At 37.1% G+C, this 21,395-nt stretch overlaps 1 protein-coding gene across 2 annotated transcripts in view; it reads left to right on the forward strand.

Moving 5' to 3' along the window:
• The first annotated feature begins 14,570 nt into the window (after positions 1-14,570).
• The window catches only part of LOC149778831 (ubiquitin-associated domain-containing protein 1-like), a 42,037-nt gene continuing 35,212 nt past the window's right edge, over positions 14,571-21,395 (forward strand). For both annotated transcript variants that reach the window (XM_089939579.1, XM_089939580.1), the window contains exon 1: positions 14,571-14,899. In XM_089939579.1, the coding sequence (XP_089795705.1) occupies positions 14,644-14,899 (256 nt within the window). In that variant the 5' untranslated portion in view covers positions 14,571-14,643. The remainder of the gene's footprint in view (positions 14,900-21,395) is intronic.

Consider the following 21,395-nt stretch of genomic DNA (forward strand, 5'->3'; position numbering starts at 1 on the left):
TCGCTACGATGTCTGCAATGTGGCAGTTTATAGTGATGTCTAACACTGGGGCATCATGCCGCAGACATGTAGCATGATGTCCCACCCAGTCATATTATACTGACACCAGGCCGACAAGTCCTAACACTAACCCCTTAATGCTGAGCGCCAAGCGAGGCAGCCGTTAGTACCATTTTTGTAAGTCTTTGCTATTACTCTGCCGGGGATCGAACCCACGACCTCCCGCATCTGAGGCGGACGCTCTAACCACTAGGCCACCGGAGCGGTATCAATTTTGCATTTAACATTGTAATGAATTAAATTAAATATTCAATATTGCGTTTAGTCAAAGCAATGTAATCTTCTCGTCATTGTTGGTAAAATATGTTATCTCATTTGAAACAGATGCAAAAAGGTTATCGTGTGTGTGTGTGTATATATATATATATATATATATATATATATATATATATATATATATATATATATATATATACACACGATAACCCTGTCTTTGGTGGCTATCTTCCGTTTTGTATTTTGCATAGTTGGGTTTGATATTTTAATGAAAACGATTTTTTTCTGGTTTTCTTCATTGGTTATGCAGGCTATTTAAAAAGATATAGTATATCTTAGGTAACGTTAAAAAACTTTGAATTCCCATTGCTTTGTTTTATTGATTAACTGGGCCTTACTTCAGATGTGCAACTATAAAGAAAACCTGCTAGTTCCTTTTCACCATTTTCGCTAGTCCGATAAACCAGCCCCCCCGCGTGTGTTGATACTGATGGACAAAAATCAATATCATCACGGGTGAAGGGGTGATTTATCGGCCTAGGGTGAAAGGTTGATTTATCGGCATACATTTTCACTTCCATGACTTTCAGAGGTAACTTGTATTTTAAACATGCCAATAACTTCGTTTATATATATATATATATATATATATATATATATATATATATATATATATATATATATATATGGCAATTCATTTAGTGCACTTTCAGAAGCTAGTATTGTTTAGTCTGTCAAAATTCGTTTTCCCTATTTTAATAACTGTTAAAGATTGTGTATTTTAGACTAATTCAGGTTATCTTTGGAGCACATGACATTTTGGTTAGCTGTCTGCTTCGATCATGTACAGGTTCCACCAGTACAATATCCAACGAAGTTTCAACCACAGCACATGAAAGTAACATACCAAGATTCTCTCCGCTATGCATATAGCATTTGCAAACAACTTCTCTCTTCACCTGTCAGTCTCTATTAAGTTCATAATATCTGTAGAGCGCCACCTTTGCACGTCTTTGCGGTGTTTAGTAGGAACCCCCTTACCGGAAATGGTACTTTTCGACAAGTTTACCTGTACAATTTGCCCACCAACAGAGAACTTTTATTATGTTTGTTTCAGATTCTAGCATATTTCCACCTTCTACAATGAAGGTTCGAGTCACGATTATGAACGGCATGGAATTTATAGCAGATTTGAGCCCAGAATTGACAGTTGATAAACTAAAAGTGTATGCTCTTTCGCAGTTTGATGATCCGGCAGAAAGTGTCAAATGTTCTCTGTATCACAAAGTTATTTTGGTCCGGACGGGATTGTATCTTTCAGACGAGAAGACTTTACAGGATCAGGGAGTACAGGATAATGGTAAAGAGGCTGAAATAAATTACAAGGGAACTAGATGACGAGATGCGTGACATCTCCCTATTTTCGACAAATGTATAGAGTCGGATAGATTAACAAGCGCTTTGTCTAAACACAGAAACGAAATGACAGTAAAAAGAAAACTTAGTTTGAATCACCCAAACAGAGTTGGAAAATCCCGAACGAACTTCAAGTCCACCTTCCTTTGTTATGCGAGTTGCAGATGGCGAGTAATTTCTCGTTCCATGCAACACTAGCAGCTAGACCAGCAAGTATTTCTCCGCCTTTTTTTTTATTGACATTACTGGTGACAGATATGAATGCTTTATTCGAAAATTCCAGCCAAATAGAGTAAGACTATCTGCCGCTTTCTAGTAATTAATAATTTTTTTGGTACCGACATATGTACGTTGAGTCTTCTTTTTGACCTATAGCATTAAATCTTTCGAACACTAACTTTCTTAATATTAATCCCAGTCAGAACAGAATACCTGCTGTCCATGAATTATTGACTTGAACAATTTTTAATTGCTGAGACACGTGGAAGCGAGTGTCTGATAATCCAATAGAGCAAAAAGGCTGCAAACTCCAGCACAAACAGTGCCAAACATCATTGGTCTCCTCCACCAGCAATGTCAGAAAGAAAGGCAGAGAACCTGTTGTTGGTTGCACTTGCAGCTAAAGGCAATATATTGTTGACATCCTTGCCACTTGCCTCTTTAAATCTGCAAGTGTGAAATGTCTAACAGCAAGTGACACAATATAGAAACAAATTTCTTACAAATACATATTGTTCCTTCATTGATGTTAACTTGTACTGTATTGAAATCCATGCAGATATACACATCATGGATAGATGCACATATAAATACATACAAAACAAACATATATGTTGGGACAGATGGACACAAATATACATAGCACAACTATGAATTTCACCTACCTTTTGAAACCCATAAAGATAGAAATGGACCAAAATATAAGAAGATATGAGACATGAAAATAGATTTAATGTACTAATCAGTACAGTAAAATTTGTATTGAGCAACTTTTGCTATGAGCGACCACTTGTCATTTATGACCACATTTATAATGCAAGATCAGTTTTGTTATATAAATACACTGTCGTGAGCATCCACCTGCTGAACACAACCAGCAACCATAGTGTCTTGGCAAAATAAGCATTTTAACACTATTTATGAACGATTGTATCACAAAAACAGGGATAACCAAAACCAACATCTATTTAATCTTTGAAAACTTTGACTGATTGGACTGTTGTCAAGAAAAGGCTTGCTGCTGATTTCGAATTTGTATGGGTCATACATGTAGTGCCAAATTGTATATGTAAATGAGACTAAAGTACATGTAAATCACTATGAATGACCATATCACATGAACAGAGACAAACACCACTGACTTTTATGTAATTCTTTGTAAACAAGGCCGCTTCAAAAGCATAGTCTGTTCTAAACAAAAGAAGAAAAAGAAAAATGAGTCTGGTTACCCATTTGTAAATTTGGCAGGGCAAACATGTATTGATATTTATTATAGACTGTAAACCAGGCTAAAGTACATGTCATGAATTGCCATTTTAGTGCTGAAGTCAAGGTAGTGGTCACATACACCACTCCCTCAATAAATTGCACCCTGATAACTCATGAACCTGATCATAATACTGGGTCCGGTGTGGATCCCATTTTTTGAACCAGAAGATACCCTAAAATTGGTTCCAGTTTGATGAACTTGAACAAAATCACTTATTGTTGAAAATGGTAGATAGGACCTGGAAGTTGTAATCAGCATTATGTAATATCAACTTTTAATAAGAAGCCATATAATTTGTTACATTTTCTTTCCAAACAACATTCTTAGTCACTATAAATAATGATTTTAAGGAAATTTCAAGTATGGAAATGTCATGTATGCCTAGTGGATGCAGTATTTGAAAAAATAAATACCAATTAAAAAATATAAAAAATATTTTAGCAAGCGAAATTTGTGTTCTAGATGTATCTTTTAGTTCTTTTTAAATGTAATTGACATAAATGCAATGCGACCTCATGTAATTAATCCTAAAATGTGTCAATCTACCCTAACATCTATGTGCGTGAGCATTTCTCTGAGAACCTAATTAAGTGCCAACCGTGTTTTGATATCTGACTAGTGGAAGCATTTGCTTTATTGTTGTACTGAATTGAAAGCTGGCTTCCTTTCTGTTATCACATTAATTACTTCCTTTGAGTCAAATAAAGGAGGTGGAATTAAAAAAAAGTTACAAGTCATGCAAATCTTAAATGCTTAAGTTCTAGCTACCCTGGTCATATGTCGGGTGAACACTTAGTTGATCAGTCGGCCACTGTTATAAATGTTATTGTGTACGTAATCTAATTAAACTACTTTAAACTAACCTACTCAATTATAGCTGTGATCAAAGATAGCAAGGCAGCCAAGCAAAATTAATACTTTGTAAAATCAAGAGCTTTGTTTCACAGATACAGACGATTGTGGGGGAAAATGAGTTTCAGAGAATTCCTGAAATGGCACTTAGAGATATCCTCAAGGATGATAAGAAATTTTACTATTACTTGCAGTGAAATCACATCATCAACATTTTACTAATTGAACAATACAAAAATTTAGTTTTGATGGAGATGAATATCTCACAAAATAAATGTCACAGGTTTTTGAGAAAGAGGAATCTTGTTTGGTGGTGTATCAACAGTAAGTCTGGTTCCCTGCTACACAGAATATCTTTTTCAAAACAACATTATCTGTCCCACTCCAGGAACCATTCTAATCAACAAAATAAAAAGCAGTGATGTGATACACAAACGTTTTTGTGTACATGTGGTGGATGTTGAAACCAGTTGGTATCATGTTAATGATCTTTCAGATGTTAGACATTTTGAAAAAAATATAATTTTTACAGAATAACAAACAACTTCATCAGAAAAAGCCCTTTATGGACAATTATTCTTGACACGATTATAAAACTATACAGTCATTAAACAGCCCAGTCCCCACCCCCATGATTTCTGGATGTTTTGTGGATTTTTTTAGGTCCCTCGGTAACTCGCACCCTCAATTATAGTGCAGTCTTTGTTTGTAAACCCCTTTGTGCATGAATTATCCAGGGAGAGGTATACATTGTTTGATTGTTTGTCTTTTGAGTTAATCCAAATTGCCTGGGGGTGCACGAGGTCTGTGTCTATTAAACCAGCAAGTGATAATTTTTTTCCAAGTTTGATAGTGTTAAAGGCTTGTATTGTTTGTTGCTTTTTTTTTGGTGTTACAAGTGATTACATTCCACACACCAAGCGGTTGTCTGTTCAAGTTGGTGTGGCTGGTTACACTCGTTTATAAAGTTAATACCTTTATGTTACCTGTGAATTAAGCCTTTTGGCTTTTGTCTCTGAATAAATGAATCTGTTTCTGGATGAGATAATTGTGTCCTTTTATTTCATTCATCGGTACATAAACAATGTACATATATATATATATATATATATATATATATATATATATATATATATATATATATATATATTGTTACAATGACCATAATAATAATTGCACCATAATAACAATGGATGAACTTCAACTAAAAACAGACAAATTTAAAATCTGGAGAAAAGAATTATAGTAATTGAATGATGTGAAAAGAGGAGACCACTTGCAAAATAGCAGTTTAAACATTGGCAGAACAAATTCAGGGTATACAAACCTTTTATAAGAGACCGCTTGTCTTGAGAAACCATTTTTTGGTAGACACTCTTTATTAGAGGGGCCATAATGTAATACCATTTTGTGTGTTGTCTTTTTTTAGTCCCATTTTGGTGATTTTAAGTTGACTTAAAATTGACAGCAGTGTTTTGGTGATTCAAACTCAGTTTCAGTGCTTTATAACTCCTGTTGTTTTGATGATTTGGATTTATTTTTAGTTCTTTGGTCAGACCAAAATAACTTAATCTATCAATGTCCACGACTTGTCCATTGGCACAAGTTTGGTATTGCTACTTTGCAGATTGCCATTAGACTTTACAAATAAACATACATTCATTCAAAGATCCCCTTTGAAAACAGTGTCCCTCAGATATCCAGTGTGACCACCTTCAAAACCATCTTGAAAATCTTATCACCACAATTTCAAAATGGATGGCCCTATTGACAGGGAATTTTGACTAAAAGACTTGTGATGTATTGTCGGTGCTAAATGAAAATGTTATCCTGTTATCAACAAATTGTCCATCTTGAAAATCTTATCACTATATTAGGTTATAAGATGGCGACCTCCTCTGACGACCGGCTTTCTCACAGGATAAGGTCTGCTTCTTCGGAAAAGAGAAGAAGAAGAAGCAGACCTTATCCTGTGAGAAAGCCGGTCGTCAGAGGAGGTCGCCATCTTATAACCTAAGCGACCGCCATTGCTTCAAGTTCCAAAAAAAAAATATCCAGGGCTACCCCATACTCTCGAAAAGAAATAACATTCCACTGCCTATGATATGTTAGTCAGTTAGAAGAAAAAATACAGAAGTGAGTCTATCAGCACATGATTTTTTTATCTTGGTTAGAAAGTGCGACTCTAAGTCCTTCGTTTCCGTCGCTTATCAAAATTTTAAAAATAGTAATGTTCTGTAAAAAAAAGTGAGTGAGTGTTTCTTTTAGGTTTGTGCTTTTTTTTTTTTGTTGGTGATAATATGGATAATGTAAGTTCGGGTACAACGAAATTAAAAGAATTAGGCCCAGAACTCGGTGTGGAGGGAAGAAATATACGCAACAGTAGCGGGAGCAAGAAATGCAGACCTAACCAGTTATCACTCCACCCACCTCGAGAACACAAATAACATCTAGTCAACATCCGACTATACCTAACAAACAACCTGCCCCGGAAAGAGTGGTGGTAAAACAAAGGGCCAATTATGTTAGACAAACGGTATGACAAACTCAAATGTAATTATCGGAGGCACTACGTTCTTTTCTGGGGCCCCGAGTGGCCAAGTGGTCTAAAGCGCTCTCCGTTACGGATCACTGTCATCTCACCTTTGTCTGCGTGGGTTCGAGTCTCGGATTCGGCTAATGTGGGTATGTGAGAAAGCTTGCCAGTAGCTTCTCTTGGGTCGGTGGTTCTTTCCGGGTTTTTCCCGGGTTCTTCCTCCACCATTAATACTGGCCGCCATGTATAGCCTATCGCGTGCTGAAAAATGGCGTTAAACCCTACAACAACAACAACGTTCTTTTCTCACTCCGATACTACAGGCAATCTCAGTTGAAAGAACAACCACAACAACAATAACAGCGACAGACACCATAACAGCGGATTTGAAACTATCTACCTCAACTAAAGAATTAGTATCTGAACCAGAAGAGGAAATTGAGGCGATTGAGGAGGAGGAGGAGGGGGACGCTGACACTCGTTGAGAAGTACACCGAAATGGGACTAGATCAAGCATTGTATGACGTCAACAAAGCAGGGTAGTTTATTAGAGCCATACAATACGTTGCCTACAAATCTCTAGACACCTTTAAACCAAGACCTTCTCAATGGGGATTAGGGTCAGAGTTCTTGCCCAATTCTACAGACAAACCTACACTGGATACCCCCTCAGTCAACTGGTAGAAGCCGCTGCTTACATTGCCGCCCATCATGGCTACGCATTTCCTGATATCAAGAATCATGAGACTAGGAGTGCGGGAAAGAACGTGAAAGCAAAAGAGAGACGTGTTACCTTCTAACAGAAAAAAACAGCCTTTTTTAGGGCTCCAAAAAATTGCTTTTAATTAACTAGGGAACCATATTTGGCTTGGTATCCCTCCTTGACTAAACTATTCTCGAAACAAACTTGACCCATTGGAACACCGCAACAAACTTAACTTTTTAAACCTAACAGTGACCAAACTGGTATATGTCGCTTAGACATAATAATTTAAATAAGATCAGTATGGCTATTTTTATGTACACTAAGTACTAATATTAGATAGATATGTTAGGAAGTAGGAAATTTAACAGAATCGTTAGATTTGAACTAATTGCACAAGTGGTTAACACATTATTGGTACTTTTTACTGTCCATTAGCAAAAACGGGACTTGATTTGAAATAAGTACGGGCTAGCGTTTTGTTGAGTACTTAACACCCATGGCTGTCTTGCTGAGCACCTTTTCCCTCCTTTACCACGCTCGGACAGAAAAATGAGTGTGTGGTGAGACTATTCCCACTCATGTTTAAAGCCTTTCAGTCAGGTTGTTAAGGATTAGTTAGTCCTACACCTGAGTGGCTAAATTTAAAAGTAGTCTGTGAGTATATAAAAGCATGGGGGATGAGGCTCTCTTTCCTTCCCCAGGAGTAATTAAAAATCACGCGGTGCGTTATTAAACCAGTGATATATGCTCCATTAGAGCGAAAATCACTTTAATTCAAGTAAGCAAGCAAGCAAGTTCGGGTACCGTCTCTAGCACTCTTGATGACACCAACTGTATGGGTTATTTTCTTTCTTGCAAGCCCCTATGTTCCACTTCTGTTTGTGATAATAACTTGTGATACTTCACATTTTCTAAAGTGGAAATCTTTACAAGCCGTACAAAATACAAAACTTATATGACTTTGGCTTTTGACACTTGCACAGACTCTTCACTTTATAAGTGTCACGAGAAAATTGTATATCCAATTTTTACCATTTTCAAAAACACGCACACACTTGCAGCTTGACCAGAAATATGTACATCTTGTTTTGTGGATAAGTCACAGACAAGTCCAAGTCCATAGGTGGTTATGAACGTTAGGAATATCCCCTCATTTTTTCAGAAATATCAAAGCTTGCATGTGCATTTTCCCTTTTCCACTCTATATTAGTGCTTAGATTTGTTCCAAAAAAGAAAAAAGAAACGAAACAATTTATAAGAAAAAACAACTGAATTTTGAATTCAGGTTTCTCTCTGTTTATAATATTTTTTCAAGTTGATGGTGCATGACAGAGTACATTCGCCTACCTTTCCAAAGTGAGAGCCATTTCTTCACATGTCACTGCCTTTGTTAAATTCGGTTTCACTGGTTAGTTATCGTTAATCTTTAATTTTTTGATGCATTTCTTTTTGATAGAAGATTTAAGGCTTTCTAGTGTTGTAACGGTATTTATGTTGTTTAGTCTGTTGATGAAATTATCTATAGCAAAGTGCTTAAGATTTTTTCAGGTTTTTTTTTATTATTTCAAGCCCTACAAAAGGAGACCAAGTTTGTCTTCAAAGAGGATTGAAGCTCTAAATTACACGGGCGGGAAGGAAAACATCGTTATGTTCATTCTAATCATGCTTGCCGTATCTCTTTGTGTTTTAGAGGTCATATTTCTTCTTAAGTAAATACACGCATCAATAGACAGACAGATTGGGTCATCATCCTTGAGTTCCACTGTACTTTCGGTTCTTTACTTCATACAAACCCCAAATTTATTAGTTTGAAAAAAAAGATAGCATGCCCCTCAATACTGTAACACATCTGTTCTGACTCTACCGATGTGAGTGTGAGTGTTTATGTTAAAATGTTTAAGTGAGATATAAAAAAAATGGTCAGCTTGAAAACGCGAACCAATACTGTGACGCTCAGTATTTTGATGTGGTAAGAAGAAATGGTACAACACAGACAAAGAGGGCTTGTAAGTTCACATTTCAGTCTGTCTGTACTGTAATGGTAACAACGCAAGAACATAGGGATTATTATGCCACACAGTCCTAGAACAAAACAATGCATCACCCGTTGTAAGCCATTTCATTGGCTATACTTATTTTCTTACCGCGTTCACTTCGAATTGACTTGAGTAGCTATTCAGACAGTGACGAGAATGGCCATGCTTTACTGGGTCTATCCTATAGGCGATTTATATAAAAAATATTTTTACAAATTAAACTAATGCACGAACAATCGTACCAATGGCGATCCCATGGAAATTGTGTCCGTCTTATTGCAAAATACATCAACATTTAATTTAACCGTGCAGATCGCTAGAACAAACCTCTGATCATATACATTTTGAAAAGTGTTGTGTGACACGGATTGCCATTGTCGCTTGGTGTCTGCTTTCTTGTTTGAAAAGAGATCGTTTCGTCTTGACTATAAAAATTTAATTTGACTAAGTTGTACGCACTACTTGAACTCATACATTTACGTTGTAGGTGTAAGCCGTCGTTCTCAGTTTTCTGGAAGTTCGTTTTTGCGTTTCTCAGATGTGATACTAATTTTTATGGACCGAACGAAATTTCTTTTGGCGTGAATCAGGACTCGTGGTTTTGTGGCATAATTAGAGAACATTGATGAAAGCTCAGTTATGTCGTCTTCGAAATTGCTGACACGGATCTGAGCTAACACTTCAGGTTTTGTGTGAGGCGATACGGTACATCATTGCCTTTTACTTCCTCAATGAAATCGTTTCATCTTATTGCAAAATTACATTTGACTAGGTTTCATACGCAGCAGGTCCCTGTATATAAGGAAAGTGTCTTAGCGTCAGAGTATTCATTCCGCTCTCAAACGATCACGAAGATGGAAGAGTCAGCACAGATCGACCTGCTGGTCAAATATTTGCTAAAAGTCATACGAAAGCATAATTCACAGGCGAAAGTGGCAACAAAACTTACTCTTTTGGTCGTTGATTTGATGAGAGTCATACGAAAGTGTGTGCTAACGAAGTTTGCTATATCTGCAAAGGTAAATGGGTATTTGTCTCCAAAATACCTGCTTCGTCTAAGAAAGAGAGACAAAAGTCAAGATACCCAATATCGTTGTCAGGGGAAAGGACACTGGAATTCAGAGTGCCCTACGAGAAAAGAGAAGAAACAAAACACAAGACGAAACAGAGAAGAGGGATTCAGAAGAAGAAGAAGAAGAAATTGAAGATGATGAAGAACTTGTGCCAGTAAAGACATGGAAATGGAAAAATTGACAATGTGAGCCGATGCGTTGGCCTTGATGTGAAATTTCATACTACCTTCTAAAAGAGAATAGACCAGAAAGAAAACGTAAGTGTCTCTTGGTCTTGACATTGTATAATAAGGATGGCGTGTTTTGTTTTTACTCACACTTTATGAAATTGTGCTCTTTCACCTCTCTCTATCCCTCTGGATCATGTTTTAGTTAGAATCGAAATGGAAGGATGTTTTCCTTCACGCACGCTCTTTAGGCATGCAAGTCCGTAAACAATAGTCAGTCTATTCATCCATCATTTTTGTGTCTTGATGTTTCCTAAAGCACACACTGATGCCATAAAATAACGGGTTAAATGGGTTTTGTAGTGTTGGGAGTGGGGGTGGGGTGGGGTGTAGGTGTTTGGCAGAGTTGGTCATTGCAGGTGAGGGCTTAGGTGCTTTCAAAAAACTTTTTCTTCACTCTTTGTTGATGGAATATAATGGGTTATTTTCTTCACTCTCTGTTGATAGTATATGTAAAGGGTTATTTCTTCACTCGTTGTGGATAGTGTATAATGGTTTTATTCTTCTTCCCTCTGTGGTGCGCGCGCGCGCGCGCGCGTGTGTGTGTGTGTGTTAGCGTACGTTGTTTAGATCGTATATTTGGTTGTTTTTTGTCTTCCTCCCGAGTGTGGATAGTATATTTGGGGTTTGTTTTTTCCTCTTCCCTCAGTCTGTGTGTGTGTGTGTGTGTGTGTGTGTGTGAGTGTGTCTGCGCGCGTATGTTGTGTGTGTGTGTGTGTGTGTGTGTGTATTGGTCTCTGTTTGTCCCTATAAAACTCACTTTATCCCTATCAGATACACTCTACCTACCTACCTACAGTAGCGCGTATTCAGTACAGTACAGTGACGTCACTGACGCTGGAAATTTTGAGACTATAAATATCGACTTGGGGATTTCCACATTTTGTAGCTATACATATATACTAGAATTCATAAACAGGAACGTCACTCAAGCTGAGGCTATAAAAAGATAGTGGGATTTTCCAAAGGAAAAACCCACAAGTTGGAGCTATAAATAGATAGTGGGATTTCATAGGAATTTCAGCTGATTATAGATACATAGGTATTTATCCACGATCGTCACAGAAGTTGATATTGTAAGTAGTTACTAATTTTATCCATTTTATAGTGTGTGTGTGTGTGTGTGTGTGTGTGTGTGTGTGTTAGCGTACGTTGTGTAGATCGTATATTTGGTTGTTTTTTTTTCTTCCTCCCGAGTGTGGATAGTAGATTTCGGGTTTGTTTTTTCCTCTTTCCTCTGTGTGTGTGTGTGTGTGTGTGTGTGTGTGAGTGTGTCTGCGCGCGTATGTTGTGTGTGTGTGTGTGTACTGGTCTCTGTTTGTCCCTATAAAACTCACTTTATCCCTATCAGATACACTCTACCTACCTACCTACAGTAGCGCGTATTCAGGTCAGCCACTTGCAACACTGTTGCCATTTATCCCCTAGTGTTCAGTACAGTGACGTCACTGACGCTGGAAATTTTGAGACTATAAATATCGACTTGGGGATTTCCACATTTTGTAGCTATACATATATACTAGAATTCATAAACAGGAACGTCACTCAAGCTGAGGCTATAAAAAGATAGTGGGATTTTCCAAAGGAAAAACCCACAAGTTGGAGCTATAAATAGATAGTGGGATTTCATAGGAATTTCAGCTGATTATAGATACATAGGTATTTATCCACGATCGTCACAGAAGTTGATATTGTAAGTAGTTACTAATTTTATCCAGTTTAGTCTAAACCATTGTAACTTAATTTTCGGGGATATGTTTATTTTCCTTTAAATTCTGGGACAATTTCGTCATTTTAACGTTACTTTTAGTCACATCCATTTTGTCGTTGAGCATTTCCTTGATTATAGCTATTTATAGCATCATTACAATTATGCAAATGTTTGAACACCCCAGCAAGATTTCAGGTCTTGCTAATGCTTTATATATAAATCCCACGCTTGTACTAGTTATGTATGTCTCTGTCTCTGTTGTGTTTGACCCTCTACCATCATTGTCCCTAGACAATCCCACCATGTTCAATTCCCCTTGACGCTATACAGACCCACCATGTTCAATTTCCATATGTTCAATTCCCCTTGTCCCTAGATAGACCCACACTTTATTCCCCCATGTTCAATTCCCCTTGAGGCTAGAGTGGCCCAGGGTTTTTCTCCATGTTCAATTTCCCTTGAGGCTAGAGTAGCCCAAGACTATTTCCCATGTTAAATTCCCCTTGAGGCTAGAGTGGCCCACGATTTTTCTCCACGTTCATTTTCCATTGAGGCTAGAGTGGCCCAGGGGTCTCTGTAATGATAATTCCCATTGAGGCTAGGGTGGCCCCATTCACTACTAATGTAATTGGCTCTATTCGGTCTTAAGGCAACGAAAGTTGTGTCCCTTACCCAGTCCACTTAAATTTTTTGATGCGCATACGGGGCTTTGATGCGCAAAGACTGGACAAAGACTTGGCGAAGACGGCACAAAGACAGTTAAACTGACATGGGCGGCAACTATTTACTGTTGATATAAAACTTCTAAATAAACATCAAATAATTTGAAATGTTTACTTTGTTTATGTGTTGGTCGGTCTTTTTTTAAATACAAAATATATATCAATTTTGCTGTGATGTGATGTGATTTGGATTTTTAACGTAGCTTTAAAAAAAATTCAGTCATATCGCTACGATGTCTGCAATGTGGCAGTTTATAGTGATGTCTAGCACTGGGGCATCATGCCGCAGACATGTAGCATGATGTCCCACCCAGTCATATTATACTGACACCAGGCCGACAAGTCCTAACACTAACCCCTTAATGCTGAGCGCCAAGCGAGGCAGCCGTTAGTACCATTTTTGTAAGTCTTTGCTATTACTCTGCCGGGGATCGAACCCACGACCTCCCGCATCTGAGGCGGACGCTCTAACCACTAGGCCACCGGAGCGGTATCAATTTTGCATTTAACATTGTAATGAATTAAATTAAATATTCAATATTGCGTTTAGTCAAAGCAATGTAATCTTCTCGTCATTGTTGGTAAAATATGTTATCTCATTTGAAACAGATGCAAAAAGGTTATCGTGTGTGTGTGTGTATATATATATATATATATATATATATATATATATATACACACACACACACGATAACCCTGTCTTTGGTGGCTATCTTCCGTTTTGTATTTTGCATAGTTGGGTTTGATATTTTAATGAAAACGATTTTTTTCTGGTTTTCTTCACTGGTTATGCAGGCTATTTGAAAAGATATAGTATATCTTAGGTAACGTTAAAAAACTTTGAATTCCCATTGCTTTGTTTTATTGATTAACTGGGCCTTACTTCAGATGTGCAACTATAAAGAAAACCTGCTAGTTCCTTTTCACCATTTTCGCTAGTCCGATAAACCAGCCCCCCCCCCCCCGCGTGTGTTGATACTGATGGACAAAAATCAATATCATCACGGGTGAAGGGGTGATTTATCGGCCTAGGGTGAAAGGTTGATTTATCGGCATACATTTTCACTTCCATGACTTTCAGAGGTAACTTGTATTTTAAACATGCCAATAACTTCGTTTATATATATATATATATATATATATATATATATATATATATATATATATATATATATATATATATGGCAATTCATTTAGTGCACTTTCAGAAGCTAGTATTGTTTAGTCTGTCAAAATTCGTTTTCCCTATTTTAATAACTGTTAAAAATTGTGTATTTTAGACTAATTCAGGTTATCTTTGGAGCACATGACATTTTGGTTAGCTGTCTGCTTCGATCATGTACAGGTTCCACCAGTACAATATCCAACGAAGTTTCAACCACAGCACATGAAAGTAACATACCAAGATTCTCTCCGCTATGCATATAGCATTTGCAAACAACTTCTCTCTTCACCTGTCAGTCTCTATTAAGTTCATAATATCTGTAGAGCGCCACCTTTGCACGTCTTTGCGGTGTTTAGTAGGAACCCCCTTACCGGAAATGGTACTTTTCGACAAGTTTACCTGTACAATTTGCCCACCAACAGAGAACTTTTATTATGTTTGTTTCAGATTCTAGCATATTTCCACCTTCTACAATGAAGGTTCGAGTCACGATTATGAACGGCATGGAATTTATAGCAGATTTGAGCCCAGAATTGACAGTTGATAAACTAAAAGTGTATGCTCTTTCGCAGTTTGATGATCCGGCAGAAAGTGTCAAAAGTTCTCTGTATCACAAAGTTATTTTGGTCCGGACGGGATTGTATCTTTCAGACGAGAAGACTTTACAGGATCAGGGAGTACAGGATAATGGTAAAGAGGCTGAAATAAATTACAAGGGAACTAGATGACGAGATGCGTGACATCTCCCTATTTTCGACAAATGTATAGAGTCGGATAGATTAACAAGCGCTTTGTCTAAACACAGAAACGAAATGACAGTAAAAAGAAAACTTAGTTTGAATCACCCAAACAGAGTTGGAAAATCCCGAACGAACTTCAAGTCCACCTTCCTTTGTTATGCGAGTTGCAGATGGCGAGTAATTTCTCGTTCCATGCAACACTAGCAGCTAGACCAGCAAGTATTTCTCCGCCTTTTTTTTTATTGACATTACTGGTGACAGATATGAATGCTTTATTCGAAAATTCCAGCCAAATAGAGTAAGACTATCTGCCGCTTTCTAGTAATTAATAATTTTTTTGTACCAACATATGTACGTTGAGTCTTCTTTTTGACCTATAGCATTAAATCTTTCGAACACTAACTTTCTTAATATTAATCCCAGTCAGAACAGAATACCTGCTGTCCATGAATTATTGACTTGAACAATTTTTAATTGCTGAGACACGTGGAAGCGAGTGTCTGATAATCCATTAGAGCAAAAAGGCTGCAAACTCCAGCACAAACAGTGCCAAACATCATTGGTCTCCTCCACCAGCAATGTCAGAAAAAAAGGCAGAGAACCTGTTGTTGGTTGCACTTGCAGCTAAAGGCAATATATTGTTGACATCCTTGCCACTTGCCTCTTTAAATCTGCAAGTGTGAAATGTCTAACAGCAAGTGACACAATATAGAAACAAATTTCTTACAAATACATATTGTTCCTTCATTGATGTTAACTTGTACAGTATTGAAATCCATGCAGATATACACATCATGGATAGATGCACATATAAATACATACAAAACAAACATATATGTTGGGACAGATGGACACAAATATACATAGCACAACTATGAATTTCACCTACCTTTTGAAACCCATAAAGATAGAAATGGACCAAAATATAAGAAGATATGAGACATGAAAATAGATTTAATGTACTAATCAGTACAGTAAAATTTGTATTGAGCAACTTTTGCTATGAGCGACCACTTGTCATTTATGACCACATTTATAATGCAAGATCAGTTTTGTTATATAAATACACTGTCATGAGCATCCACCTGCTGAACACAACCAGCAACCATAGTGTCTTGGCAAAATAAGCATTTTAACACTATTTATGAACGATTGTATCACAAAAACAGGGATAACCAAAACCAACATCTATTTAATCTTTGAAAACTTTGACTGATTGGACTGTTGTCAAGAAAAGGCTTGCTGCTGATTTCGAATTTGTATGGGTCATACATGTAGTGCCAAATTGTATATGTAAATGAGACTAAAGTACATGTAAATCACTATGAATGACCATATCACATGAACAGAGACAAACACCACTGACTTTTATGTAATTCTTTGTAAACAAGGCCGCTTCAAAAGCATAGTCTGTTCTAAACAAAAGAAGAAAAAGAAAAATGAGTCTGGTTACACTGGACAACAAATTTTTACAAAAGTCATGTTACTGAAATAAAATTAGTCAATTCTTATCAATTTTTATGTGCTGAACACGAATATGACAGTCAAATTGCAAAATTGGCTCTAGTTTTTTTGTAATCTGCAAGAAATTAATGTTTACATAACGAAATGCATTCCAATAGTAAAAGGTCAACTGTAATAGCCTACCTATAAAAAATCAAGTCATTGACTACATCTTAGATTTCTTCGCCTGTCTCTTGTACAGCTGTTCGGGAGCATCTCTGAGGAGTGTCCAGCAGTAGTCAGCCAGCATTGTAGTGGACCATTTTCCCTGGTATCTTTGTTCCATTGTTGCGATATCTTGATGAAAACGTTCGCCGTGTTCATCACTAACAATACCACAGTTGCTAGGAAAGAAATCCAAATGGGAATGAAGGAAGTGAATCTTTAGAGACATATTGCAGCCAAGTTTCTTATACTTCATCAACATGTCTTCTACTAGTTCCTTATAGTTTTCTGCCCTAACATTTCCGAGGAAGTTTGTAGAAACTAGGCAAAAAGCATTCCATGCTTGTTTCGCGTCACCTTCCAGCAAGTTGTTGAACTGGTCATCTTTGAAAAGCTCTCGAATCTGAGGACCCACAAAAACTCCCTCTTTAATCTTTGCTTCGCTGAGTCGAGGGAATTTTTCATGCAGGTATCGGAATGCTGGCAAAGTCCGGTCAATGGCTTTCACGAAGTTCTTCATCAAACCTAGTTTGATGTGAAGGGGTGGTAGCAAGATTTTCTGAGCCTCAACCAGAGCTGGGTGTTGGATATTCTTCTCTCCAATGGCTACATTCTGCCTGTGAGTCCATTCCTTCCTCATGTAGTGCATTTCCCTTGCTCGGCTATCCCACTCGCATAAGAAACACATGTATTTTGTATATCCTTGCTGCAGTCCCATTAAAAGGGCAACTACCTTCAAATCACCACAGAGGTGCCAGCTGTACTTGTTATACTCAATGGAATTCAGTAGCTGCCTTAAGTTATCGTATGTCTCTTTCATGTGGACAGCATACGCTACTGGAATAGATGGAAGAATGTTTCCATTGTGCAAAAGCACAGCCTTGAGACTCAGTTTCGAAGAGTCCACAAATAGTCTCCATTCTTGTGGGTCATGAGTGATTTTTAAAGCATTCATGAGGCCCTCAATATCGGAACAGAATATCAGATTACTTTCCTTTCTGAAGAAAGGCTCCAATTGCTTGTGGCGCTTTCGATATGCAGTAATTGTGACATCTTCTTCTAGAAGATTCCATTGTTGGAGTCTTGATCCTAGCAATTCTGCCTTGTTCTTTGATAAGTCCAAATCACGAATCAGGTCATTTAGTTCTTCCTGTGTTATTCTGTGTGGGGTTGATGATGCACCACAGTGAAAATCTGGATCACTGCATGTTGATGGACCAGGAGAAGAACAGGTCGACTCACCTTTGTCTTCGTCAGATGAATCAAGAGAATATTCTGCTGGAGGTTCCGGAATAGGAAGTCCCTCACCATGTGGAACTGGTCTCAATGCAGACGGAATGTTTGGGTAGACTATTCTCGACTTCTTTCGCTTCGTTATTCCGCCGGAAAGAGGAGGAACCAAGCAGAAGTAACAGTCATTTAGGTGGTTGCTTGGCTCTCTCCACACCATTGGGACTGCAAACGGCATTGATGACCTTTTGCAATTCAACCACTGTGAAAGCTGTGTTGTACATGTAGCACAGCATATATGCGGAGCCCAAGGCTTGTCTTGGTCACCAACCTTGCATCCGAAGTAAAGATGATATGCCTTCTTCACTTGAGAATTGATACTTTTCTTCTGGTTGGCAAATGTCACTTCCCCACAAATATAGCAAAAATTGTCCGCGGTATTAACACACTTTCGAGGCATTACTGTTCTTTATTGTACGTAAATGGATAAAATAATAAGTTTTATGTAACAGTAGCTTGAACTGTCTCGCACAACGTCTAAAATATTTTAAATGCTGAACCTATCTGATTGGGCTTTATATAGTACACTGCTTACGTCAGCTTCAGCAGCCGCCTGGCATTAGTATAATAGGCCTACACATGTATAGTACACTGCTGACGTCAACTTACTTCAGCAGCCGCATGGCATTAGTATTGCATTGCATCAGAAAATGATGCAATCAACTGTGGATGATGTGAGCATGATGGTATTATGCAATCTTACATCATTATTCCGGATGTTGCTGCAGTCCTACTGGAGAAATTTACACAGTGAAACATAGAAAATGAGGTATATGAATATCTTCAAAACGAGAGCCAATACAAATTTTTCACGGTTATATTCGTGTTCGGCACACCAAAATACTACAGATTAGGGCCTTTTCAAGTCAGTAATGATTTCACTGTTGACCAGTGTTACCCATTTGTAAATTTGGCAGGGCAAACATGTATTGATATTTATTATAGACTGTAAACCAGGCTAAAGTACATGTCATGAATTGCCATTTTAGTGCTGAAGTCAAGGTAGTGGTCACATACACCACTCCCTCAATAAATTGCACCCTGATAACTCATGAACCTGATTATAATACTGGGTCCGGTGTGGATCCCATTTTTTGAACCAGAAGATACCCTAAAATTGGTTCCAGTTTGATGAACTTGAACAAAATCACTTATTGTTGAAAATGGTAGATAGGACCTGGAAGTTGTAATCAGCCATATGTAATATCAACTTTTAATAAGAAGCCATATAATTTGTTACATTTTCTTTCCAAACAACATTCTTAGTCACTATAAATAATGATTTTAAGGAAATTTCAAGTATGGAAATGTCATGTATGCCTAGTGGATGCAGTATTTGAAAAAATAAATACCAATTAAAAAATATAAAAAATATTTTAGCAAGCGAAATTTGTGTTCTAGATGTATCTTTTAGTTCTTTTTAAATGTAATTGACATAAATGCAATGCGACCTCATGTAATTAATCCTAAAATGTGTCAATCTACCCTAACATCTATGTGCGTGAGCATTTCTCTGAGAACCTAATTAAGTGCCAACCGTGTTTTGATATCTGACTAGTGGAAGCATTTGCTTTATAGTTGTACTGAATTGAAAGCTGGCTTCCTTTCTGTTATCACATTAATTACTTCCTTTGAGTCAAATAAAGGAGGTGGAATTAAAAAAAAGTTACAAGTCATGCAAATCTTAAATGCTTAAGTTCTAGCTACCCTGGTCATATGTCGGGTGAACACTTAGTTGATCAGTCGGCCACTGTTATAAATGTTATTGTGTACGTAATCTAATTAAACTACTTTAAACTAACCTACTCAATTATAGCTGTGATCAAAGATAGCAAGGCAGCCAAGCAAAATTAATACTTTGTAAAATCAAGAGCTTTGTTTCACAGATACAGACGATTGTGGGGGAAAATGAGTTTCAGAGAATTCCTGAAATGGCACTTAGAGATATCCTCAAGGATGATAAGAAATTTTACTATTACTTGCAGTGAAATCACATCATCAACATTTTACTAATTGAACAATACAAAAATTTAGTTTTGATGGAGATGAATATCTCACAAAATAAATGTCACAGGTTTTTGAGAAAGAGGAATCTTGTTTGGTGGTGTATCAACAGTAAGTCTGGTTCCCTGCTACACAGAATATCTTTTTCAAAACAACATTATCTGTCCCACTCCAGGAACCATTCTAATCAACAAAATAAAAAGCAGTGATGTGATACACAAACGTTTTTGTGTACATGTGGTGGATGTTGAAACCAGTTGGTATCATGTTAATGATCTTTCAGATGTTAGACATTTTGAAAAAAATATAATTTTTACAGAATAACAAACAACTTCATCAGAAAAAGCCCTTTATGGACAATTATTCTTGACACGATTATAAAACTATACAGTCATTAAACAGCCCAGTCCCCACCCCCATGATTTCTGGATGTTTTGTGGATTTTTTTAGGTCCCTCGGTAACTCGCACCCTCAATTATAGTGCAGTCTTTGTTTGTAAACCCCTTTGTGCATGAATTATCCAGGGAGAGGTATACATTGTTTGATTGTTTGTCTTTTGAGTTAATCCAAATTGCCTGGGGGTGCATGAGGTCTGTGTCTATTAAACCAGCAAGTGATAATTTTTTTCCAAGTTTGATAGTGTTAAAGGCTTGTATTGTTTGTTGCTTTTTTTTTGGTGTTACAAGTGATTACATTCCACACACCAAGCGGTTGTCTGTTCAAGTTGGTGTGGCTGGTTACACTCGTTTATAAAGTTAATACCTTTATGTTACCTGTGAATTAAGCCTTTTGGCTTTTGTCTCTGAATAAATGAATCTGTTTCTGGATGAGATAATTCTGTCCTTTTATTTCATTCATCGGTACATAAACAATGTACATATATATATATATATATATATATATATATATATATATATATATATATTGTTACAATGACCATAATAATAATTGCACCATAATAACAATGGATGAAATTCAACTAAAAGCAGACAAATTTGAAATCTGGAGAAAAGAATTATAGTAATTGAATGATGTGAAAAGAGGAGACCACTTGCAAAATAGCAGTTTAAACATTGGCAGAACAAATTCAGGGTATACAAACCTTTTATAAGAGACCGCTTGTCTTGAGAAACCATTTTTTGGTAGACACTCTTTATTAGAGGGGCCATAATGTAATACCATTTTGTGTGTTGTCTTTTTTTAGTCCCATTTTGGTGATTTTAAGTTGACTTAAAATTGACAGCAGTGTTTTGGTGATTCAAACTCAGTTTCAGTGCTTTATAACTCCTGTTGTTTTGATGATTTGGATTTATTTTTAGTTCTTTGGTCAGACCAAAATAACTTAATCTATCAATGTCCACGACTTGTCCATTGGCACAAGTTTGGTATTGCTACTTTGCAGATTGCCATTAGACTTTACAAATAAACATACATTCATTCAAAGATCCCCTTTGAAAACAGTGTCCCTCAGATATCCAGTGTGA

This window comes from Sinohyriopsis cumingii, chromosome 17, assembly GCF_028554795.1.
Source record: "Sinohyriopsis cumingii isolate HCF-2022 chromosome 17, ASM2855479v2, whole genome shotgun sequence".
In the NCBI taxonomy this organism is placed as follows: Eukaryota; Metazoa; Mollusca; class Bivalvia; order Unionida; family Unionidae; genus Sinohyriopsis; species Sinohyriopsis cumingii.